Source organism: Malus domestica, chromosome 10 (assembly GCF_042453785.1).
Source record: "Malus domestica chromosome 10, GDT2T_hap1".
Taxonomy (NCBI): Eukaryota; Viridiplantae; Streptophyta; class Magnoliopsida; order Rosales; family Rosaceae; genus Malus; species Malus domestica.
Window position 1 is genome coordinate 4,096,002 of NC_091670.1, and position 19,128 is coordinate 4,115,129.

At 35.3% G+C, this 19,128-nt stretch overlaps 2 protein-coding genes and 1 long non-coding RNA gene across 4 annotated transcripts; all 3 read right to left on the reverse strand.

Moving 5' to 3' along the window:
- Positions 1-2,355: 2,355 nt before the first annotated feature.
- Positions 2,356-2,997, reverse strand: LOC114827350 (pectinesterase inhibitor-like). The gene has a single exon (XM_029109093.2). The coding sequence runs from the start codon at positions 2,970-2,972 to the stop codon at positions 2,439-2,441; it is 534 nt and encodes a 177-aa protein (XP_028964926.2). The 5' UTR covers positions 2,973-2,997; the 3' UTR covers positions 2,356-2,438.
- A 4,102-nt stretch (positions 2,998-7,099) lies between these two features.
- On the reverse strand, positions 7,100-9,923 carry LOC139188470 (uncharacterized). Its single transcript, XR_011571921.1, has 6 exons — positions 9,714-9,923; positions 9,282-9,383; positions 9,027-9,103; positions 8,807-8,898; positions 8,495-8,562; positions 7,100-7,259 (listed from the first exon to the last, which is right to left on the reverse strand). It is a non-coding gene; the product is annotated as an uncharacterized lncRNA (long non-coding RNA).
- A 1,918-nt stretch (positions 9,924-11,841) lies between these two features.
- Positions 11,842-17,717, reverse strand: LOC103444680 (protein S-acyltransferase 8). Of its 2 annotated transcripts, none has more exons than XM_029109409.2 (6): positions 17,150-17,717; positions 16,753-16,964; positions 14,974-15,159; positions 13,647-13,979; positions 13,245-13,475; positions 11,842-12,679 (listed from the first exon to the last, which is right to left on the reverse strand). In XM_029109409.2, exons 2-6 carry the CDS (start codon positions 16,792-16,794, stop codon positions 12,179-12,181), a joined length of 1,293 nt encoding a protein of 430 aa, XP_028965242.1. In that variant the 5' UTR covers positions 16,795-16,964; positions 17,150-17,717; the 3' UTR covers positions 11,842-12,178. The 2 variants fall into 2 exon arrangements, with proteins under 2 accessions (XP_028965242.1, XP_028965243.1); XM_029109410.2 differs by having other exon boundaries at positions 17,143-17,644.
- Between the last annotated feature and the right edge of the window lie 1,411 nt (positions 17,718-19,128).

Consider the following 19,128-nt stretch of genomic DNA (forward strand, 5'->3'; position numbering starts at 1 on the left):
TGGTACATTGGCGGCTAGCCAATCATCTGCTCTGACCTTGAAGCATGGCAGACCCCCTAGTTCAAAAGATTCACAACCCCGAAAGACGAAATCGGCACTAACTAGTGCCCCTCGTTTGAATCTAACCGTCACTCACTCATATGTTCCAACGTATAAGGTTATTTTAGATTACGGTGATGTCTTAGATGAAACAAACCGACCTTCCGAGAATCGCAAGATTTCGGTCCACTATGCAATATTAGATAAAGTTTGAAACGGAATGAGATGATCGTCAACGATGCATTTGCATACATAGTATCTACTGACATCATGCTTAGCGATGACATTGAACCACGTTCTATTTATGAATGTTGACGTGTAACGGATTTGTCAAACTGGAAACAAGTAATCCAGGTCAAACTCGATTCGCTTGCGCAACATAAAGTTTTTGGACCTATAGTTCCTACACCACCACATGTGAAGCTCGTTGGCTACAAGTGGGTTTTCGTGATGAATCGTAATGAGAAGAATGAAATAGTGCGATATAAAGCATGCCTCGTAGCGCAAGGCTTCTCTCGCCCTAGGATTGATTACGAGGAGACTTATTCCCCTATAATGGACGTTATAACGTCCGCTACCTAATCAGTTTGGTAGTTTCTGAAAAACTAAATATGCAACTTATGGACATGGTAACCGTGTATCTCTATGAGGATCTAGATATGGAAATCTACATGAAAGTTCCCAAAGGACTTCCATTGATTAGTTTAAATAGTTCTAGGCCACGGAACACTCTCTCTATTAGATTGAGGAGATCACTCTACGGATTGAAAAAATCCGGGCGAATGTGGTATAACCATCTAAGTGAATATTTAACAAGTCAGGGTTATGTGAACAACGAATTATGCCTATACATATTCATAAAGAAGTCACATTCCGAATTTGCGATCATTGCAGTTTATGTCGACGACATGAACCTCACAAAACTTCCGAAAAGCTTGAGGAAACTGCTGCACACTTGAAATTGGAATTTGAGATGAAAGATCTTGGGAAAACTCAATATTGCCTCGGCTTGAAGATCGAGCATTGTTCGGATGGAATCTTAGTACATCAATCAAACTACAACCAAAAGGTGATGCGACATTTTAATGAGGATAAAGCGAAGCCTTCGAGTACTCCTATGGTCGTTCGAACTCTAGATGCTAAACGAGATCCCTTCTATCCAAATAAAGATGAGGAAAATATTTTGGAACCCGAAGTTCCATAACTAAGTGCAATTGGGGCTTGTACTTGGTTCAATGCACTAGACCCGACATCTCCTTCACTGTTAATCTTTTGGCTAGATACAACAATGCGCCCACATGCAAGCACTGGAATGGTATTAAAGACATTTTTCGCTACCTCAAGGGTACGACGAATTTGGGCTTGTTCTATACTCACGAATCTTCGAATGTTGTCGCCCCCATCGGTTCTCGGATTGATTCCCGCCTTGTTGGTTACGCTGATGTTGGATATCTGCCTAACCCACATAGGGCACGTTCTCAAACGAGTTATGTCTTTACCGTTGGAGACACCACTATATCTTGGAGGCTACCAAGCAAACGCTAATTGCGACTTCTTCAAACCATGCTGAGATTCTCGCCCTACATGAAGCATCGCTTGAGTGCTTTTGGTTTATAGTAGTTATGGAACATATTCGAAACACTAGTGGTCTTACTTTCGTCGTTGACCTTCCTACGATGATCTTTGAAGACAATGCAACATGTATTGAGCAGTTAAAGAAGGGATACATCAAGGATGAGTGTTGCAGTCATATTTGAAATAGGAATGTGATTGTGTAAATCCTGGTGTCTCTAAGGATATCTTTTATATTCCTTTTAGTAGTCTAATTCCTATTAGAGTTGTAGTTCTAAAAGGGTAAAGATTTTACCTATCCTACTACTATAAATAAAGGCACAATGGGGGTGATACAACACACTCCTCACAATTAAATCTCTTTCTTCTCTCTCTCTCTCACTACCGCCGGCCTCCCTCTCTCTATTCCCTTAGAATAGCTCAGTTAAATAGGCCTACAACAATAAATTCTAATTTTCCATTCACCTTAAAAACATGAATTTGTAGATTCATCTTATTAACATGTGAAACTAGCATTCATCTTATTAACATGTGTCAAGTGATGAGTGAGAAAAGTAAATAGGAGAAAAAAATGGAAGAGATAGCTAGCGTTCATCTTATTAACATGTGAGACCACGGAATCCTTTTAATTAAGGCTTTATACTCAAATTTATAAGAATTGGATTTTTTTCAGCAATATATTTTTAATTTAGTATGTCTAAATAGTATTGATGAGAAACCTTAATAAGAAATCAAAATCTATCATTAGTAATCCTGCAACTTCATGATATTATTATTATTGGGATAGTTTATTTGGATGTTTTACTATACGAATATAGGCAGTACAGTCAGGCAAGTTGGTCGGTGATAACATCTCCAATACTACTGTATAAGTCGACAACATGGTTTCTAGTAGATATTTTAGATACTTTCACCCCTTCAGAACTCAAGGCAGTTTCACAGTAACCTGCATCATCGCCTGCAATTTTGACATCATAGTTGGCCGTCAACGGATCCTCATCTATCTCTGTTTTGGCGCTATTGAATGAACCAACCACACCTTCGTAAAAATAAGAACACAGCTTAATTGGCTTCCTGGGATCACTCTTGAGCAACTTGTTTATGAAGTTTTGGCTATCTTTTGCATTCGCTATAGCTAACTCAAGAGCTACTATAGCAAGCTCCTTGTAATTCGATGCTGAACAAGATCGAGGATCGGAGTCGAAAGCTTTTAGGCATTCAGAGTTACTGATGGTCTTTTTGCAAACAGTTTCAACCAGTTGAGTTGATGCATTCATAGGTGAAGGTGAAGAGAGAAACAAGAACAAAGAGGTAAAAAAGAATGGTAACACACAGTGAATTGGGGACTCCATTGGATGCATTTAGTGAGTATCTTGGCGGATATGATTGTGCTCTTTCCTCTATATAGTAGTGAGTAGTAATGGGATACTACTAAATTTATTGAATACTCACGTAAAAAGAATTCAGATTCACAAAACTAATAACTAAATTTGGAAATACTTAAAATTAATAACAACGTATATAATGTTTACCAAAAAGAGTGAATTTGGAACATATTTCTTATTCTCAGAACCCTGAACATTATAAAGGGCGTCTAGTGCTTTTGTTCGAAATACGTCGAAGGTTAGTAAGTGTATTTAGAAGGCATTTTTATGACTCATAAATACTAATTTTTAGAGAAACTAATAAAAAAGATTCAATACTTTGATTTTTAACCAAAAGCATTCAAATAACTTTATTTAATAGTTAGAACGAAAAGAACAAATGACACATTCCACACATCACACATTACACGCCACACACACTAACACCCGAGCCTCTTTCACGTGGTCTGTAAATTTTGTCTCTTTCCCTCTCTTTCACTTGTCACTGTCATTTATTTTTTCTGTTTTCCCCTACAGATTCTTTCCTTTTATTGCTCTTTCACATCTCTCTCTCCTGTTTCTAGGGGTGGGCACGGTTTGGTTTGGTGCGGTTTTGAGTGAAACCGAAAATTTTTGTGGTTTGATTCGGTGCAGTTTTGAAGCCAAAACCGAAATGAAATCAAACCGTTTGGTTCAGTTCGGTACGATTTCAAACGGTTTCGGTTTGGTTTTTAAGAAAAAAATATTACAATTTGCAATTTAGCATATTAATAAGCATTTCCCAGTAGCTATAGGAAAAAAACATTTGTTATGTAAACAATTAGCATGTTGAATGCAATTGTGATGTTAAAACATGTTTGTGTAACAAAAGGGTATCCCATACAAGGTATAACATAAAACAAGTTGAATAACTTTGAATTCATTTAACGTGAGTGAAACTTTCATACTAGAATATGTGATATCATGCTTATTTGTGAAACTTTCATACTAGAATATGTGATATCATGCTTCAAATAAGCTCTCTCTCTCTCTCTCTCTCTCTCTCTCTCTCTCTCTCTCTCTCTCTCTCTCTCTCTCTCTCTCTCTCTCTCTCTCTCTCTCTCTCTCTCTCTCTCTCTCTCTCTTCTTTTTATTTATAAGAAAATAAAACACTAGATAGAGTGACCGCTATCATAACCCAATTCCAATACAATCGAACAAGAAAGCTTTTCTTGTCACAAAAGCAAGGTCCTACCCAAACATGGAAGTTATCAAAACTAAAACTAGTACTAGTAATTGTATCAGCCAAAAAGTTAGTCTGCCTATAAACATGGTTCAATGAAATGGCTTCAAACGTAGTTGCCAACCACTTGATATCTTGAATTTTGTTCCTTAGACGCCAAGGGGTGAAGCATAATTAGTTACTAATTTTCAACAAATATTTAGAATTATTGACTATTTTTTAGTAAATATTTTAAGAATAGTGATTGTTGGCCAAAGATCGCCCTTTGTTTTAAAAATAGTGATTTTTTCTCAACAAATATTATAAAAATAGTGATTCTTTTTCAATAAATGTTTTTAAATTAAAATTTTTCAATAAATATTCTAAAATAGTGATTATTTCTCAATTAATATATTAAAAATAGTGATTGTTTTTAATTAGTTTTTTTTTATATTGATTGTTTATAAGGAAAACTAATGAAAATGGCTTGAAAACTATGAGTTTTAATGATAAGGACAAAATAAAGGGTAAAGTGAATAGTACCATGTTTGACTTTTTAGTGTAAAAATGTGGTTTTTCGTTAAAGTGAACAGTGCCGTGAGCTTTTCGTTAAAACTCCCTTGTTTATATTGTAAATAAATAATCCATACAATGAAGATAAAAAAAACCAAGAAATAAAAACTAAACAATGTATTGTTTATGTATTTAGCATGTAAATGAAGGGAGAGCGACATGAGAGAGAGAGAGAGAGAGAGAGAGAGAGAGAGAGAGAGTGGAGTCGGTGAGAGGAGAAAAAGAGAGATAGTGGGAACGGGTGGGTGGAGTGAAGATAGAGAGAGTAGAGTCGGTGAGAGGAGAAAGAGAGAGATAGTGGGAATGGGTGGGTGGAGAGAAGATAGATTTTTTAATATGATTGGTATACGGGATGATACATCATGTGTTATTAAATAAATTATGAGATATTTGTACTAAAAAGTTAATAACTTAAAAAATAAAATTTCTCATCATTCCTATGAAAACACGTGGTGTACCACTTGTGTTGTCGTTACAACTAAAAATTTCTTAGACGAGAGAGAGGAGAGAAGAGACAGAGAGTTAACTGACGCGTGTGGCCTGCATGCGTCAGCTGTCATGGGATTGGACCACGTGCTATGAGCGCATATGTTTTCCGGGCTTTTTTAATTTTTATTTGTTTTTTGTCCTATTTGTTAAATAATGCTTTTTTAGTGTTTTTGGTTAAGAAAAATTTTGCAAAAGCCTTTCCAACTAAAGCTCTTTCTTTTATTTCATTTGTAGTTCGGAACTCATAAGCATTTTTTTGTTGTCAAAAATCGTTTTTTTTTTAACCCTTTTTTATTTATTAAAAGGGGGCATTGCAAATTCATATCAGGAAGAACTCGACCTCAAAAGGATCCTTACAAATTAGATCTAAAAATATGATAATAAAGCATCATTAATTGCAGAGCAATGAGTAGAATTCAAACACTTATTGAAATCCAAGCTCATCAGGAGTCACAAGATTACACAAATCAATAAAACTACTAAACATCATATTACACGGACATCATGTGAAAATAAAAATCTCAAACCATATTGGGACATGGAGTACAATGCCCATGAGTCTAATTGCATAACCTAACCACGCCACGATCTCATAACATTATGTGAAATAGATCCAACAAATCAAACAGTTCCACCCCCACAAAGATCCAAAAGAGATGTAGAACATCAAAACAAAAATTAAAATGAAGCAACTCTCTATATAGAGAAAAAACAAACTAGCAAACTCTCCCAAAGAGAGAAAAAATTCAAACTCCAAAACCATTTTTGAAAATTATTAAACAAGTACAAAATAAAAAACCATGTCATCGCTCCACATCCTCCGGATCGGCTAAATCTATAGTGTCATACATGCTAAACTTGACCCCGACATCTTCCATGGCTTCCAACTTCAATCACATATCGAAGGTTTTAACTAGATCCAAAATCTTGTGTTTATTATGTGCGTGGGTAAAAAAAAACGATTACAATATTTCACGGCGACAATTCTATACTAAAACAAAGTAAACAGAAAGGGAAAGGGGGAAGAGATCAATAAAAATTGTTGCCGACCCCAAAAAACCAAAGGCAGAGACCGACGGCAGAGAATTTTTCATTGATTTTTGCTATAGACAGCTATGCCTTTTACTCTAGGAATACAAAGCGTTTTTCACACTTTAGCATGCCAAAAATATCCCATTGGTAGTCTCAACACAACACATTTAGGACTTGAAAAATGCTTGTCTCCATGGAGTTGCGCCTTCATCTGTCGATGCAAATAGTGCGCTAAATAAAGCTAACAGCCTCACAATTAATAATAATAACAACGCAAGATTTTCGATTCTGTAAAATGGAGCACCTTCAAAAACTTTTACAACTTATTATGCAAGGAAACTTCAATTAAAATAGGACTTGATATGGTTTGACATGTTAATTCCGTAAGTTGGAGCACTTTTCGGGCTTAACAAATACTAGCCTCTCCGCATGCACTAACGTGCGTGCGAGAGGCATTTTTGCATCACGGGCGTTATGCGTCCCTAATTTTTTTCTATTGTAATTATCAAGATATATTTTAAATGTATTGTGCAAAGAGTTTCTTTACCATGCAAGTCCTAAAAAGTTGTCATTTTTTTCGTTTTCACTTTGCGTAAGAGAGAGGCTTTTACCTGTTATTGATAAGTGCCCCCTAAGATATGTACTCTCTCATACACAGCAGTGTCTTTACCTGTCTTCTCTAACATTACCTTCGCAAGCATGTTATATTAACTTCTTTTCTTTAATATTACCTTCGCAAGCATGTTCCTAACCCTTCGAGACTATGGATCTTGAAATGCATCGAAGTTTCAAATAATGAGAAGATATGTGACATTTACTAACATTTAATAAACAGTATTGTATATATTTACCATGACCATAGTACAACACAAACTTACACCTTAATCCATGTGATAAGGAGTAGTATTTTACAATATAAAGATATCAATCTCATTGTTTATTTGAACCATCTCTCCATAATTGTTTCCTGTACAAATTTGTGGATGATCCTGCAATTGAAAAACCCAAATGTGAAGTAAAAACAACCAAGAGAAAACAGAAGCTAAAAGAAATCACACTAAAAAAATTAATTGAAATTAAGCAATCACTGTGCATTTGATCGACCCTAAGGTGACATACAAATGCCAATTGCCAAAAAATTTAAGGAACCATTTTGAAATGGAGTAATTAGGTTTTCATCCTTATTTTTACTACTCTATTGATTAAAACCTTATTACTTTTCAATTTTTGATCAAGGTCCTTTGTATTAATAATATCATTAATTATTTCAATAATAAAATATTTTTTATTTCTAAATATATTCATTTAATATTAAAAATGTTACAATTAGTATATTTATATTTATGGCTAAATTTTTTATCATATATTTTTATTTTTAGTTTGTACCCATTTTTAATTTGCAACCCTTTTTTAATTTGTACCAATTTTCCTTTCAGTTTTAACTTGTACCCATATATTAATTTCTTTTTGTGCCCATATTTTTTAAAGTTTTATTTGTATTGTACCCATATTTTTTTTATTTATTTGTACCCATTTTTATTTTTGCTAAATGTACCCATGTTTTGATACAATAATTTTTTGGTTATTTTTTATGAATGTACCCATGTTTACACACACACACACACAATAGTATATTTATATTTTAATATTTTTAATCCCACAAATTATGGTTTTTTATTTAAAATCTCATTACTATAAACAACTATAAATTTTAATTTTTAATTTAAAAAATATAGTAACGTACATAGAAATAAATTATCAATTAATTTCAGGGACTTGGATCAAAAATTGAAAACCAACAAGGTTTCAGTCAAAGACTGTTCATAACTAGGGACCGCATCCAAAGTCTCCCTTTTGAAATTAAGCAAACATTGTTCTAATAAGAAAAAAAACCTCAAATGTACAGTATAATTGAAATTAACTCCATTTGGAGGGAATTAAAGAATGCCAAAACCACAATAACTTCATATTACATTAAACATTTTGACTAATATGTTATAAGCACAACCAACTCATCCATATTAAGAACCCAACAGAAACATAAACCAAATGATGCAATCTGCCAATTAATTGTTCCGTGCATCAACTTGTGAACGAAAGGAAAGATATGAACATAAAATAAATTCAACAAAACTGGAAAAATGAAGAGAAGAAATTCCACTTATGAAAGGTGGTTAGAAAAAAAACCAAAATCAATCGAAGTAGACGAAATTCCACGACCGACCTACGCATTTATCCTATACAGCATTCGTTGTCAAACTCTTCAGTCGAAGCTCTACACATTGGTTATATCTGTGAGATGAATACAACAAACATTTGACGTTGAATTAGTGAATCTCAAATACACTGGAAAAGAGAAAATGCAGACCACATCTTGATCAACAAAATTAGAGAAAATGGCAGATAAAAAATAGAAAGGGAAATCGATTAGGAACTCTTGATTAAAGGAAGATTAGAAATTTCATTAAAATAAAAAGAAGAATTGAAAGCAAAATCAAATGTAGAAGAAAATTCCATTAATTGATAAAACACTCACGATTTGTCAGATTCTTACAGCCTTACGGGAAGCTTTGCACTATGCACTTTTTTTGCCTGAAGCAGCAAAAGGCCCACTCCTCACATCATGATCTGCCACAATTTAAGGAAGTCGAAGTAGTACAAAGTCTTGGCAGAACAAAATTGAAAACATAAAGCATAAACCCAATAAGAGTCATAAACTAATGAAGAAAGAATTTGAAAATTTTCAAACTACTAACCCTACAATATTGTCTCGCCCACACAACATACATCACATTTATCTCCACTACCTGCACTGATACAAATGATTTGAAACCTAATGGAAAAAGCACGATAAATAATTGGAAAATGGATTAATATAAACAAAAACTCCCCAGAGCCAAGAGTTTCCCAACAATCATACATGAAAATAGAAGGAAAAATGAATTTGGTTAATGGTGGACAACCGCTGGAAAGAATGCAGAGATCATGGAGAATCCGAGATTGAAAGTTACCTGCGATAAGAATCAATTGATGTAGAGAAAGAGTCTTTGTCAATATATCTACATGTCTGTTTCTCCCTCCCCCTCGTTGTCTTCTGCTTGATTTCTGCACGACTACAAATATGCTGCAAAAATTAATATGAAACTAAACTTACCCAATGAAATTTGAACACAATGAATTACTTCTCCAGTGTAGTTCATTTCCAAATCCTACTACTTTGAGAGGATTTAAAAAACCCCGTTTTCTAAAAATTTGGAATCTCTAATAACTGAAGAATCACACTATGCAAAACCCAAGTCGTTTGTTAGGACGAAGAATCGCAAAAGCCTCAGAATTTGAAATCTCATATTTCAATGTAATTTCTCTAATTGAAAACCCAACAATAATAATCCAATCGAAATTGATTGTAAAGACAAAAAGCGAAGGAATTTAGGAAAAATCACCTGAAATCTTGTCTAAATCGAGTGTGGATGCTGAAGGAACTTCAAAAAAACATGAAGAAGAGGGGTCTATGCGGAAGACAAAAATGGGTTCGTTTCTTCCAATGTATGACATGTTGTTCACTCTGTAGCAGATGGCGGTTCCATCTCCTCTAGTGTTTACAACCGCTGCGGTTCGATGTGGTGTTTGAGAGTTCTACTCTTTCGTTGAGGTTTTTTTTTTTTTTTTTCACAAAGCAGTATTTGTGGGAGGATTAATCCAAGGGTCAAAATGAATTTGAAGTGCAAGTATTTTCATGCCGGTGGTTGTCAATTGTTATATTTAAGATGGGTGTTTATATTATTAGCAGCGGATAATTTTACATTTTATAATAATTTTTAAATTGTACGATATTACAATTTTGACCCTAATTTTATTAGATAGTTAACGTTGGTATAGTGTATGAAATGAGGGCATTTTTGGCATTTTGAAAAGCTTCACCTATTTGGACTTCTCACTTTATATATATAGACATTTTATAATAATTTTTAAATTGTATGATATTACAATTTTGACCCTAATTTTATTAGATAGTTAACGTTGGTATAGTGTATGAAATGAGGGCATTTTTGGCATTTTGAAAAGCTTCACCTATTTGGACTTCTCACTTTATATATATAGATAACACCGGGGCTCTTCTAATTAGATCAAGAAGGTTGGGAGTTGGGAGGGAACACATTTGGTGAACAATACACCCACCAATGAACTTGAGTTCCCAACTTGAAACTACTTGTTTGTATATAAATTTGAATTTTAGCCCAAATGGAGATACATACATACTTACATACCTTGGTTCCCCATTTACGAGGGTCTCGACGTTTATCGTACACAATCTTACTCTTGTTTTGCAAAGAGGTTGTTTTCATGGCTTGAACCCATGACCTTTTAGTCACAAAAGAGCAACATTTATGTTGCACAAATACTCGCCCTCCCACATTAATTCATGTGTGATTTCATTATATCTATGCATGAGTTACACACGTACAGTACCTTTCAGTTGGCTGGCATAATGCATTGTGATCTTCATGGGTTTGGGGTTTTTAAACACAAACTTATTAATTTCATATGAACTAAATGATTGAGACGGTCCAATGGCTACCTCTGGTTCTAAAAGCCAAGTGATAAATTTCGCACGAACCATTTCCCTCCACCGGTTTGAGAGAAACTTCCACCATTAATTTGATTGTCTCAACTTTTGCCAATGTAGTCTACTCCATGCATAAACTCAAGATGAAGAATTGGCGAAAGTTGAGACAATTAATGGTCAAAGAGCTTGGCCCATCTCTCAAATCGGTAGAGTATATATTGAATCCAGATCCTTTCCGGATCTAAGGATCCTGAGCTTAGGGATCAATTGATCCGGCTCGATTAAATTTGATCTAACGATTACAATTATTATAACTTTTAGTAGGACCCCCTGTTTATGACCGTTAAATCAAATTTCAACAGACCGGATCAATTGATCCCTAGGCTCAAGATCCTTAGATCCGGAAAGGATCTGGATCCGTATATATTTGCCAGTGTGGTCTACGCCAAACTCCTCCACCGTTAATTGCTTACCCCCTAAGTGCCTTAACGTGCATATGCATATGAAGTAAGAGCATCTTCAATCATGGTCTCTTTTTCATAACAAAGTTTTAGTTAAAATTATCAAAATATTATTGTAGAAGGTCCTTAAAAGAGTTATACTCCAACCATACTCCTTACTTGAGAGTCATAATGATTATGAATCAATAATTAACCAATAATTTAATTTTTAAAATAATATTAAAAAAAAACTGTTATTAACACTTTAAAAATTTCATATTCTACACTCCCCACATATGTAATTTTTTTTTTCTTCCACTTATAGAAAGTTTGGAGTGCAAGATGAGATTTTTTAAGTACAAATAAACTGTAAAAAGTAAGGAGACAAAGAAGACATACAAAAGCCTATAACAAAAGCAACATAAACTGTAGAAAGTAGGGAGACGATAAACACCCAACGCGCAGGCCAGGGTCCTCCCCTTACCGCCTCCAATACAACAAACTAGCAAGGGGGACATGGAAGCCCATCCTTGTTCAGAATACGAACTAACGAAGATGGAGGTCTACACAAAAGAATGAAGCCATTATAGCAAAGTGGATTCACAATTTCAGTCGCAATAGTTACATAATACTACCAGTAAAAAAGGAAAAATAGAAAAAAGTAAGACACGAAAAATGGCAACGACGACGCTATTCCTTCATTCCCAAACAATTACAAACACGCATTCGCACAAAAAGGTCACACATGTTTTTACACCTGACGGGAATACATTCAACTCCCTTGCATAATTGCGAGTTTCGGGTTCATGGCATTCCCTTCCCTACCTGGAAATGACTATCCAATAATCACTGATCATCCAAATGCACACCATCTTAAAATCAATAATACAAACTAACCCCATCATTGAACTGCATCCTTCGACGTCACATGACCTCTACTTTCAGTGATATTGACATTAGCAAGGACGTCCGGTGCAATTTCCCAACTCCCACTTCTTCCCCAACTCGAGTGCCTAGCATCAGATCGAATAGTGGGAGCCCGGTCTGAACCTAAAGCAGAGAGCACCTCTGAGGTATTATGAGGTCCGTTGCTCCCTCTACTGCGTATGTCCTCATCAATTTCTTCAATGTTACGACGCTGTGAGATCTTCAACAGATCTTCACCAATATCTAAATCATCCTCAACCTTTGAACGTGGATCCCCACCAGATTCATCAGGTTCTGCTTCCCGTGCAATGGGCATAGGGGGAGGCCTTTGTACCTCCTCTTCAACGAAAGCTCGAAAGTTATTTCTAGAGGGTTTTACTTGTGTGCAAAACACTTCGAGAAAGTTATTTAAACAGCCCCGGTTGTAAACATTGATCCTATTGTCAGCTCTGTACCGGAAGTTTTCATACGTAGTCTGAAAAAAAAAGGGGGGAAATATCTATTGAAATGAATATCATCAGAATAATAATAGAGTAAATAAATCAGACAGTAAAGCAACGAATATGTTCTTCCAATGTAAGGGTTGAAATGATTATTGAAATACTAAAGTGTTAACAAGACTCAAAATACTTTCCCCATAAGGGAAAAGAAAGACACTCAAATGAACCATGTACTGCCAGGTTCCTCTGCCTACCATTGCGACACTAAATGACCACCAGTATGAAAAAGATATCAATGCTCAACTCTTTTCTCTAATTCATCAGATGGTTTCATAATCAGTTCGGCTTCTGTCCTCACTACTAGTAAGTGACACAGGATGCATAATTTCATTATTTCAACAATATTATGAGATGACAGATGTATCCGACATGCTGTCATCTTGGACTTCATAAACAGTTATGTGAACTTCGTGAATTAGTACTACCACTTGGGCCATACCGTTCAAAAGGACTTAGACATCAGCCAACCCCATATCTTTCATACAAAACTGATGTAAAACCCCGTACTGAACCAAAAAATACACATGGAATATGACTGACCTGGTTGGTACCAATAAGGTACAAATGGAAGCCGGTTAGTCCACCAACAAACCAAAGAGAAATGAAACAGTAGGCCATTAGAATCACAGATGCAGGAGATTCTTGCATTGCCTTCCAAACTGTCCTGTGATCATCCATCAGAATCTTGATGTACACAGCCGATAATGAGAATACATAGATGCACAGCAGAGTTGCAGAAGAAACGAAGAGAAAGAAGTAACGATAATTGCACTGCACATAACACAAGAAATTAGATTTTTAATGCAAAATGCCTCCTGAATAAAGGAAACAAGAATCAACTACAAAAATGAGAGAACAAATCAATCTAGCACTCCCAAACATTACTAATGAGGAAAGTACAATTCACATGACACAATTTTTAAGTGCCGGCTAACAGCATACCTGTCCAATGCATTGGCCCACCCAAGGGCAGTGGTGATCAAAGCGCTCCACACAATTGTTGCAAATAGAACAATGAGAGCAACGAGGCGGACGATATAGCATACAAGTATCACAATATTTCACTCTCACAGGAATGCCATTGACCGTCACTTCTTTTGTTCTGGGGAATTGAAGGCTTGGAGTTTGTCTACCACCAGCATTAGATGCCACTTGTCTTCCACCAACATCAATGGACACTGAAGAGTCATAACGGAACTCTTCCTCTGGTGGATGTGCATTTCTTGGAATAATCCCTGGGTCCCGGGCTGAAGTAAGAAAAAGAAGCACCAACACCTATCAACATCAACTAACGAATTAATTTATGCCCAAAACTCAGACAACGATAGAACTTCAGTGGAAACACTTTTGAAAAGATTGCAATCGATATGAATACTACTGTTGTTATTTACAACAGTGAGTATAAAACATTCTAGAGGGTGATTAATATCATATTTGAAAACTAGAGTTGCAAAAGAACTACATTTCATAAATGTCAGAGGAAGATTAAACAAATAAATGCAAGACCTAGGTTAACTTATCATTCACAAAATGCATAGTCTAGGTGACTTTGAATCAAGGCCTTCCTTTTATTTCACATCTCTCTCTCTCTCTCTCTCGTACTTTTCAGCTCTAATGTAAGCTTCTTTCTTGTTTGGGGGAAAAACACAACAAACATATAGGCCTTGTGCATAGATTTGGTACTGACAATATTTATGTCACAGTTTAGTAAATACAACAGTGTCTGCCTTTATCATTTATTCCTCACAATTTCCTGAAACAAAAATTTATTTATTCCCCAACTTAAAAAGTCAATTCAAGTAAAAATCCTCAAGATCTAAATATAAGATTTACCAAAATTAATTATGAGAATTTTAACTACCAATACAACACCACCAATCCACACATGTAAAATGTTGAACTAACGGTGCAAACTTAACAGGCAAATATATGATCTCTTAAGCTTTGCATTAGAATTTCATTCTATTTGTGGGGGTTCCCATTCCACAGGGATCTGGGGTTACGATTTAAATATTCACATGAACGTGTGCATAAAGCATTGATAATAACTTATGCAGACCCAGCGGAAGATGGCACAGTGCAACCCCACAAACAGTATTAACATTCAAATGCAAAGCTCAGAGGTCACATGTGTTGGTTAATGGCCACATTACCTAACCATTCATCTGCATGCGGCCATGCCAAACACATGGTCTATTATTTGTGTAAAAACTCAAAATAATGTCTGCCAGATTACAAAATTAAAAATAAAAAGGTTTAGAGGACTTACATAGATAGTAAATACAATTGCTACAACCAGAATTGCATAGCCAGCATTATATGAAGAAAATTCATGCCGGAGATGCCATGCGACAAATACACAGAAGATAATAACCGGAGCAATGATTAATAGTAATGTGACAAGCAGTGACCTAGCATCTGGCCCAAATATCAACCTTCCACCAAGGATGAACTTCTGCAAAAGGATGAAGAAAAAGAAAGTTGACGAACCGTAATAATACCACAATAGAGAGAAATCAATCAAACTAGAGTAATTACAAGTACACCGCGGATAGTATAGTCAGCCTCATCATGTTAAGAAGTCCCAAAATATATACCTTTTCTCATATCATTAAAATAAAAAGTCAAAGCCAATAGTCATAAGAGCTGTGTTTTTACGGCAGGGATTTGGCCATTATGAAGATGTGTCATATTCTTGCAACCAATAACAATAGAAACTCACCAAACTAGCAATAATGAGAGGAAAGATTTCAGCAATGTCTATCTATATAAACATACAAACAGGGCATTCCTTTTTAAAAACAACACGGTTAAGGCCCAACAAGAATACATGGTATGAACTGTTCAATTTTAAGGCCTCCATTCAATAATCAACCTTAAAAATATTCAGTCAAATTAAACGCTATCATCATTACAATCATTATCATTTGAGTGTTAATTGGAAACACTGTGTTCATCTATTTGATCACAGCTAGACAAATAAATGACTTCTAGTTGCGAATTTTCTGTAAGAATATTCTGACTGACTCCCATTTTACAATTAACTTCATTTGTAAAATCAAAATCTGATTCAACTACACAGAAGCACATTCAGCTTTATTTCATAGAACGGTACAAAGCCTTAATATAAGTTTTAACAAGCTCAAAATATAAGCATTTAGATAAATTAAAGCAATAAACATCTATCAACCAAACCAGATAACAAAAAATGGTAAAGCAAGAGTGCTGCAGACTCAGAACAATATCAGGACTCGGTCTGAAAATGGGTTTGACCAAGAAAACAATGCCTAAATATTAAAGTATTTTATTGATTGACTAGCACACAATGCCCATGCATGGCTTCAATAACATAATCTACTCACACCAATACTTGCATTTTTCATCCTTATACCAGTGTTTGCTTTCATACCTCCTGACCTAATCAGGCTTAAAGCCATAAAAAGAAGTCAAAATGTAAAACCGGACATTAACAGGAATTCATGCATCCAAAGCATGCAATCCAGCAACAAGCAGTCATCCAAATATAAAACCCGGTGGCAGCATTGATATATAGAAAGATGGCCCTCGGGTGGGCAATAAACAATACCAGATTGTCTTGACAAACAAATAAAACCACTGTGTTACAGGCTTCTTGAGAACTAAGTTTGTTGTGGAGATCGTAGTCAATAGACAATAAATTCCTACAATACTGATCACAAACAGCAATATAGCTGTTAGGACTCAGAAGTTAGGTTAAAGGTTCTTTCAAGCATGTATGTAGGACGGCCACAGGAACTATCAACAGAAAATGCAGATGTTAATTAAATGTTCTAAATGCAGGACCTTATGGTGAAAGAATGTGTTTCAGATGATAAACCACTTAATCAACCAGTAAATCACAACCTAATTCGAACCCAATTTAGAACTGTAAGTCTATAACACAGTAAACCACTTAATCAACAAAACCCACTAATTTTCTCAAAACCCAACAAATTTAAAGCATACCTAGATGATAAATCCTAGTAAAAATCCCAAATTTGAAAACCCAAAAAAAAGCAAAGGGGCTTACATTACTTCCTTTCCAGACTTCGTACACGCGCTTTGCTGCCATGAGAAACCCTGACCTTGCTTCTTCTATTCACGCACTAGGCAGGAACAGAGTCAAAGATTTGGAACTTGTGGGCGTTCATCCCTCATTCGCATTCAAATTTGAAACCCCACACACAGACACACTCCCCCAAAAATTTGATTGAATACTATAAAATGGCTTCCGGAATTGATCTGTTCAATGAGAGATAATGAGCGGAAGACACAAAAATCAGGTAGTGAAAATGAGAAAACTAATTAAATAAGAAATAGGCATGAATAACAAAATGCAACCAAAAAATATTTGGAAACAACAAAATGCAACAATAAAAGAACCAAACCCATAATCGAAAAGCAAATAAATTACACCCACCACTTACCGTCTTTAGCCTTTAAGAAGCTTTAAGCTTTAATGTCTGCAATCTGGAGAAAGATAAATCACAGACAGACACAGAGACCAACAGATTTTACAAAGAGGAAAAAGGCAGCCTGCCTTTTGTTGATGTAGGAGTAGACATGGCTGCGAAGGCGAGTTGAAGGGGCTATGAACAGAGCGATTGAGTTATGGATCTGGATTTGTGGGTTTGCCGTCCAACTCCGGAACGATCTGGAGAAATTTGGGTTTTAGGGTTCTAGGGATTTGAGTGAACTGAAATTGATTTGGATAAGCAATTTTTTGTTTCGATTCGCAGTGGAGCAACAATGAAGCCGTGGAGAAGGAAAGAACGAAGCTGGGAGAAAATTTGGTTTCGATTCGCGGTGTTTGGTTTCGATTCGCAGCGGAGGAAGAAGGAAGCGGCCGAGAGGAGGAACGAATGAGGCTGCGAAAAGATGCGTAATGAAACGGTGTGGAAGAATCTCTAAAATATTAGAAAGCCAGATGAGTATTTGTGTTTCAGGGTTTCACATAAAGGTTTTGGACAAAAACACCCCTCAAACAAAAAAAATTCTATAACCGGCCGGAAATTGATCATTTATAGTTCAAAGGGTGTTTTTGGGATAAAACAGATAATAAAAAAGAAAAAAAAAAGAAATTAACTTCCAAAGAATAGAAAACGTGCAACCAGAGTCGCGAATGGACAAGTTTTGGGGAATGAAAGATAACTGCAACGTTCGGTAAACTTCTCCCGATTCCCCAACTCCAGCAAGCTAGGATCGTAAAATATCAAAGTTAATCAAATCAGATTCTTATACCGAATTGCTTCTCGTCCATTGCAAGTAACATAAAGATTAAACGGTTTTTTTCTGTTTATATGCCTCCGTCGATTTTGTAATACATTATAGATGGTTTATCGTGATGTCTTAAATTCGCAAAGCTCTTTTCGATGTATGAAGTCATGTTTTCTCGATTATTACAGCTATTGTTGTCCATTTCATATTAGAGTTTGAATTTTTTTTCTTGTTCCATTTTGGTAGATTAGAATTATAAGACCAAAGATAACCATTTTCATATTTGTTTTATATTTTATTATATTGTATTTGTTTTTTCTTTTTACAGGTTTGAAGCGAGAATTAGATTTGGAATCCAAAGAATGTTAATCTTCCGAACAGTAATTTCCTTTTTCCTTTTAGCCTCTTTTTTTCCTTATCTCAGTGCTTTATCCTTTTTATGCTTCTAAGGTGCAGTTTGGGATTGAGCAGTTTGGGGTCGAGGTGATTAAAAAAAAGTTGGGAGCTTTTTTGTATTTGGTAAACATTCAGCTTCAGCTTTTTTTCATAGTTTTTTGTGAAAAAAAACAAACCAAAAACAAGAAGCTGCAAAACCCAGCTTCGAAAAATCGGTTTTTTTTTCACATCAGTTTTACATAAAAGTTTACCAAACACTATAATACTGATTTTTTTTCAAAAGCATTTTTACAAAAAAGTTTACCAAACACTCTACAGTTTTATTTCACAGCCGCTTATTCTCACAGCACAGCAGAGGCAGCTTTTTTTCAAAGCACGGCAATACCAAACCAGCCCTAAGACTGCTATGATTAGTCGTTAATTTTTTTCCTAGTGTTCATTAGTTTGTTGCCAATCCTGGTTTATTTGGTGGTGTATGTTTGGAGAGAACTTACTAGACATGGATCTTGACAGTGTCAAGTTGATTTCAAGATTTTAGAAATTCATACAATAGCGATCAAAGAGAGATAGGTGGGCAAGCAAGTTTTCCCAAGAAAAAAAAGGCATTCTTGGTAGATTTGTATGTTTCGTAGTAGTTTGTTTCACTATTTCGTTGAGTTTCATGTGTAAATTGATAGGTTTTATGTAACGAATTTTCCTAATCAATTATGATTAGAAAAAGTTGATTATGAATTACTAGCCTTTTGAAAGAGTTATAGGTTGCAAATGTGGTGTCAAATGACTTTAATTTTAA

Excerpts from the sequence above, each read along its gene's own strand:
- LOC114827350 (XM_029109093.2), bottom strand. The coding sequence starts at position 2,972 with ATGCATCCAATGGAGTCCCCAATTCACTGTGTGTTACCATTCTTTTTT.
- LOC103444680 (XM_029109409.2), bottom strand. The coding sequence starts at position 16,794 with ATGGCAGCAAAGCGCGTGTACGAAGTCTGGAAAGGAAGTAAT. Across the intron at positions 15,160-16,752 it reads AAGTCTGGAAAGGAAGTAAT|AAGTTCATCCTTGGTGGAAG; the intron begins GTAAGCCCCTTT and ends ATCCTTTTGCAG. Across the intron at positions 13,980-14,973 it reads CAATTGTATTTACTATCTAT|GTGTTGGTGCTTCTTTTTCT; the intron begins GTAAGTCCTCTA and ends TGATGTTGATAG.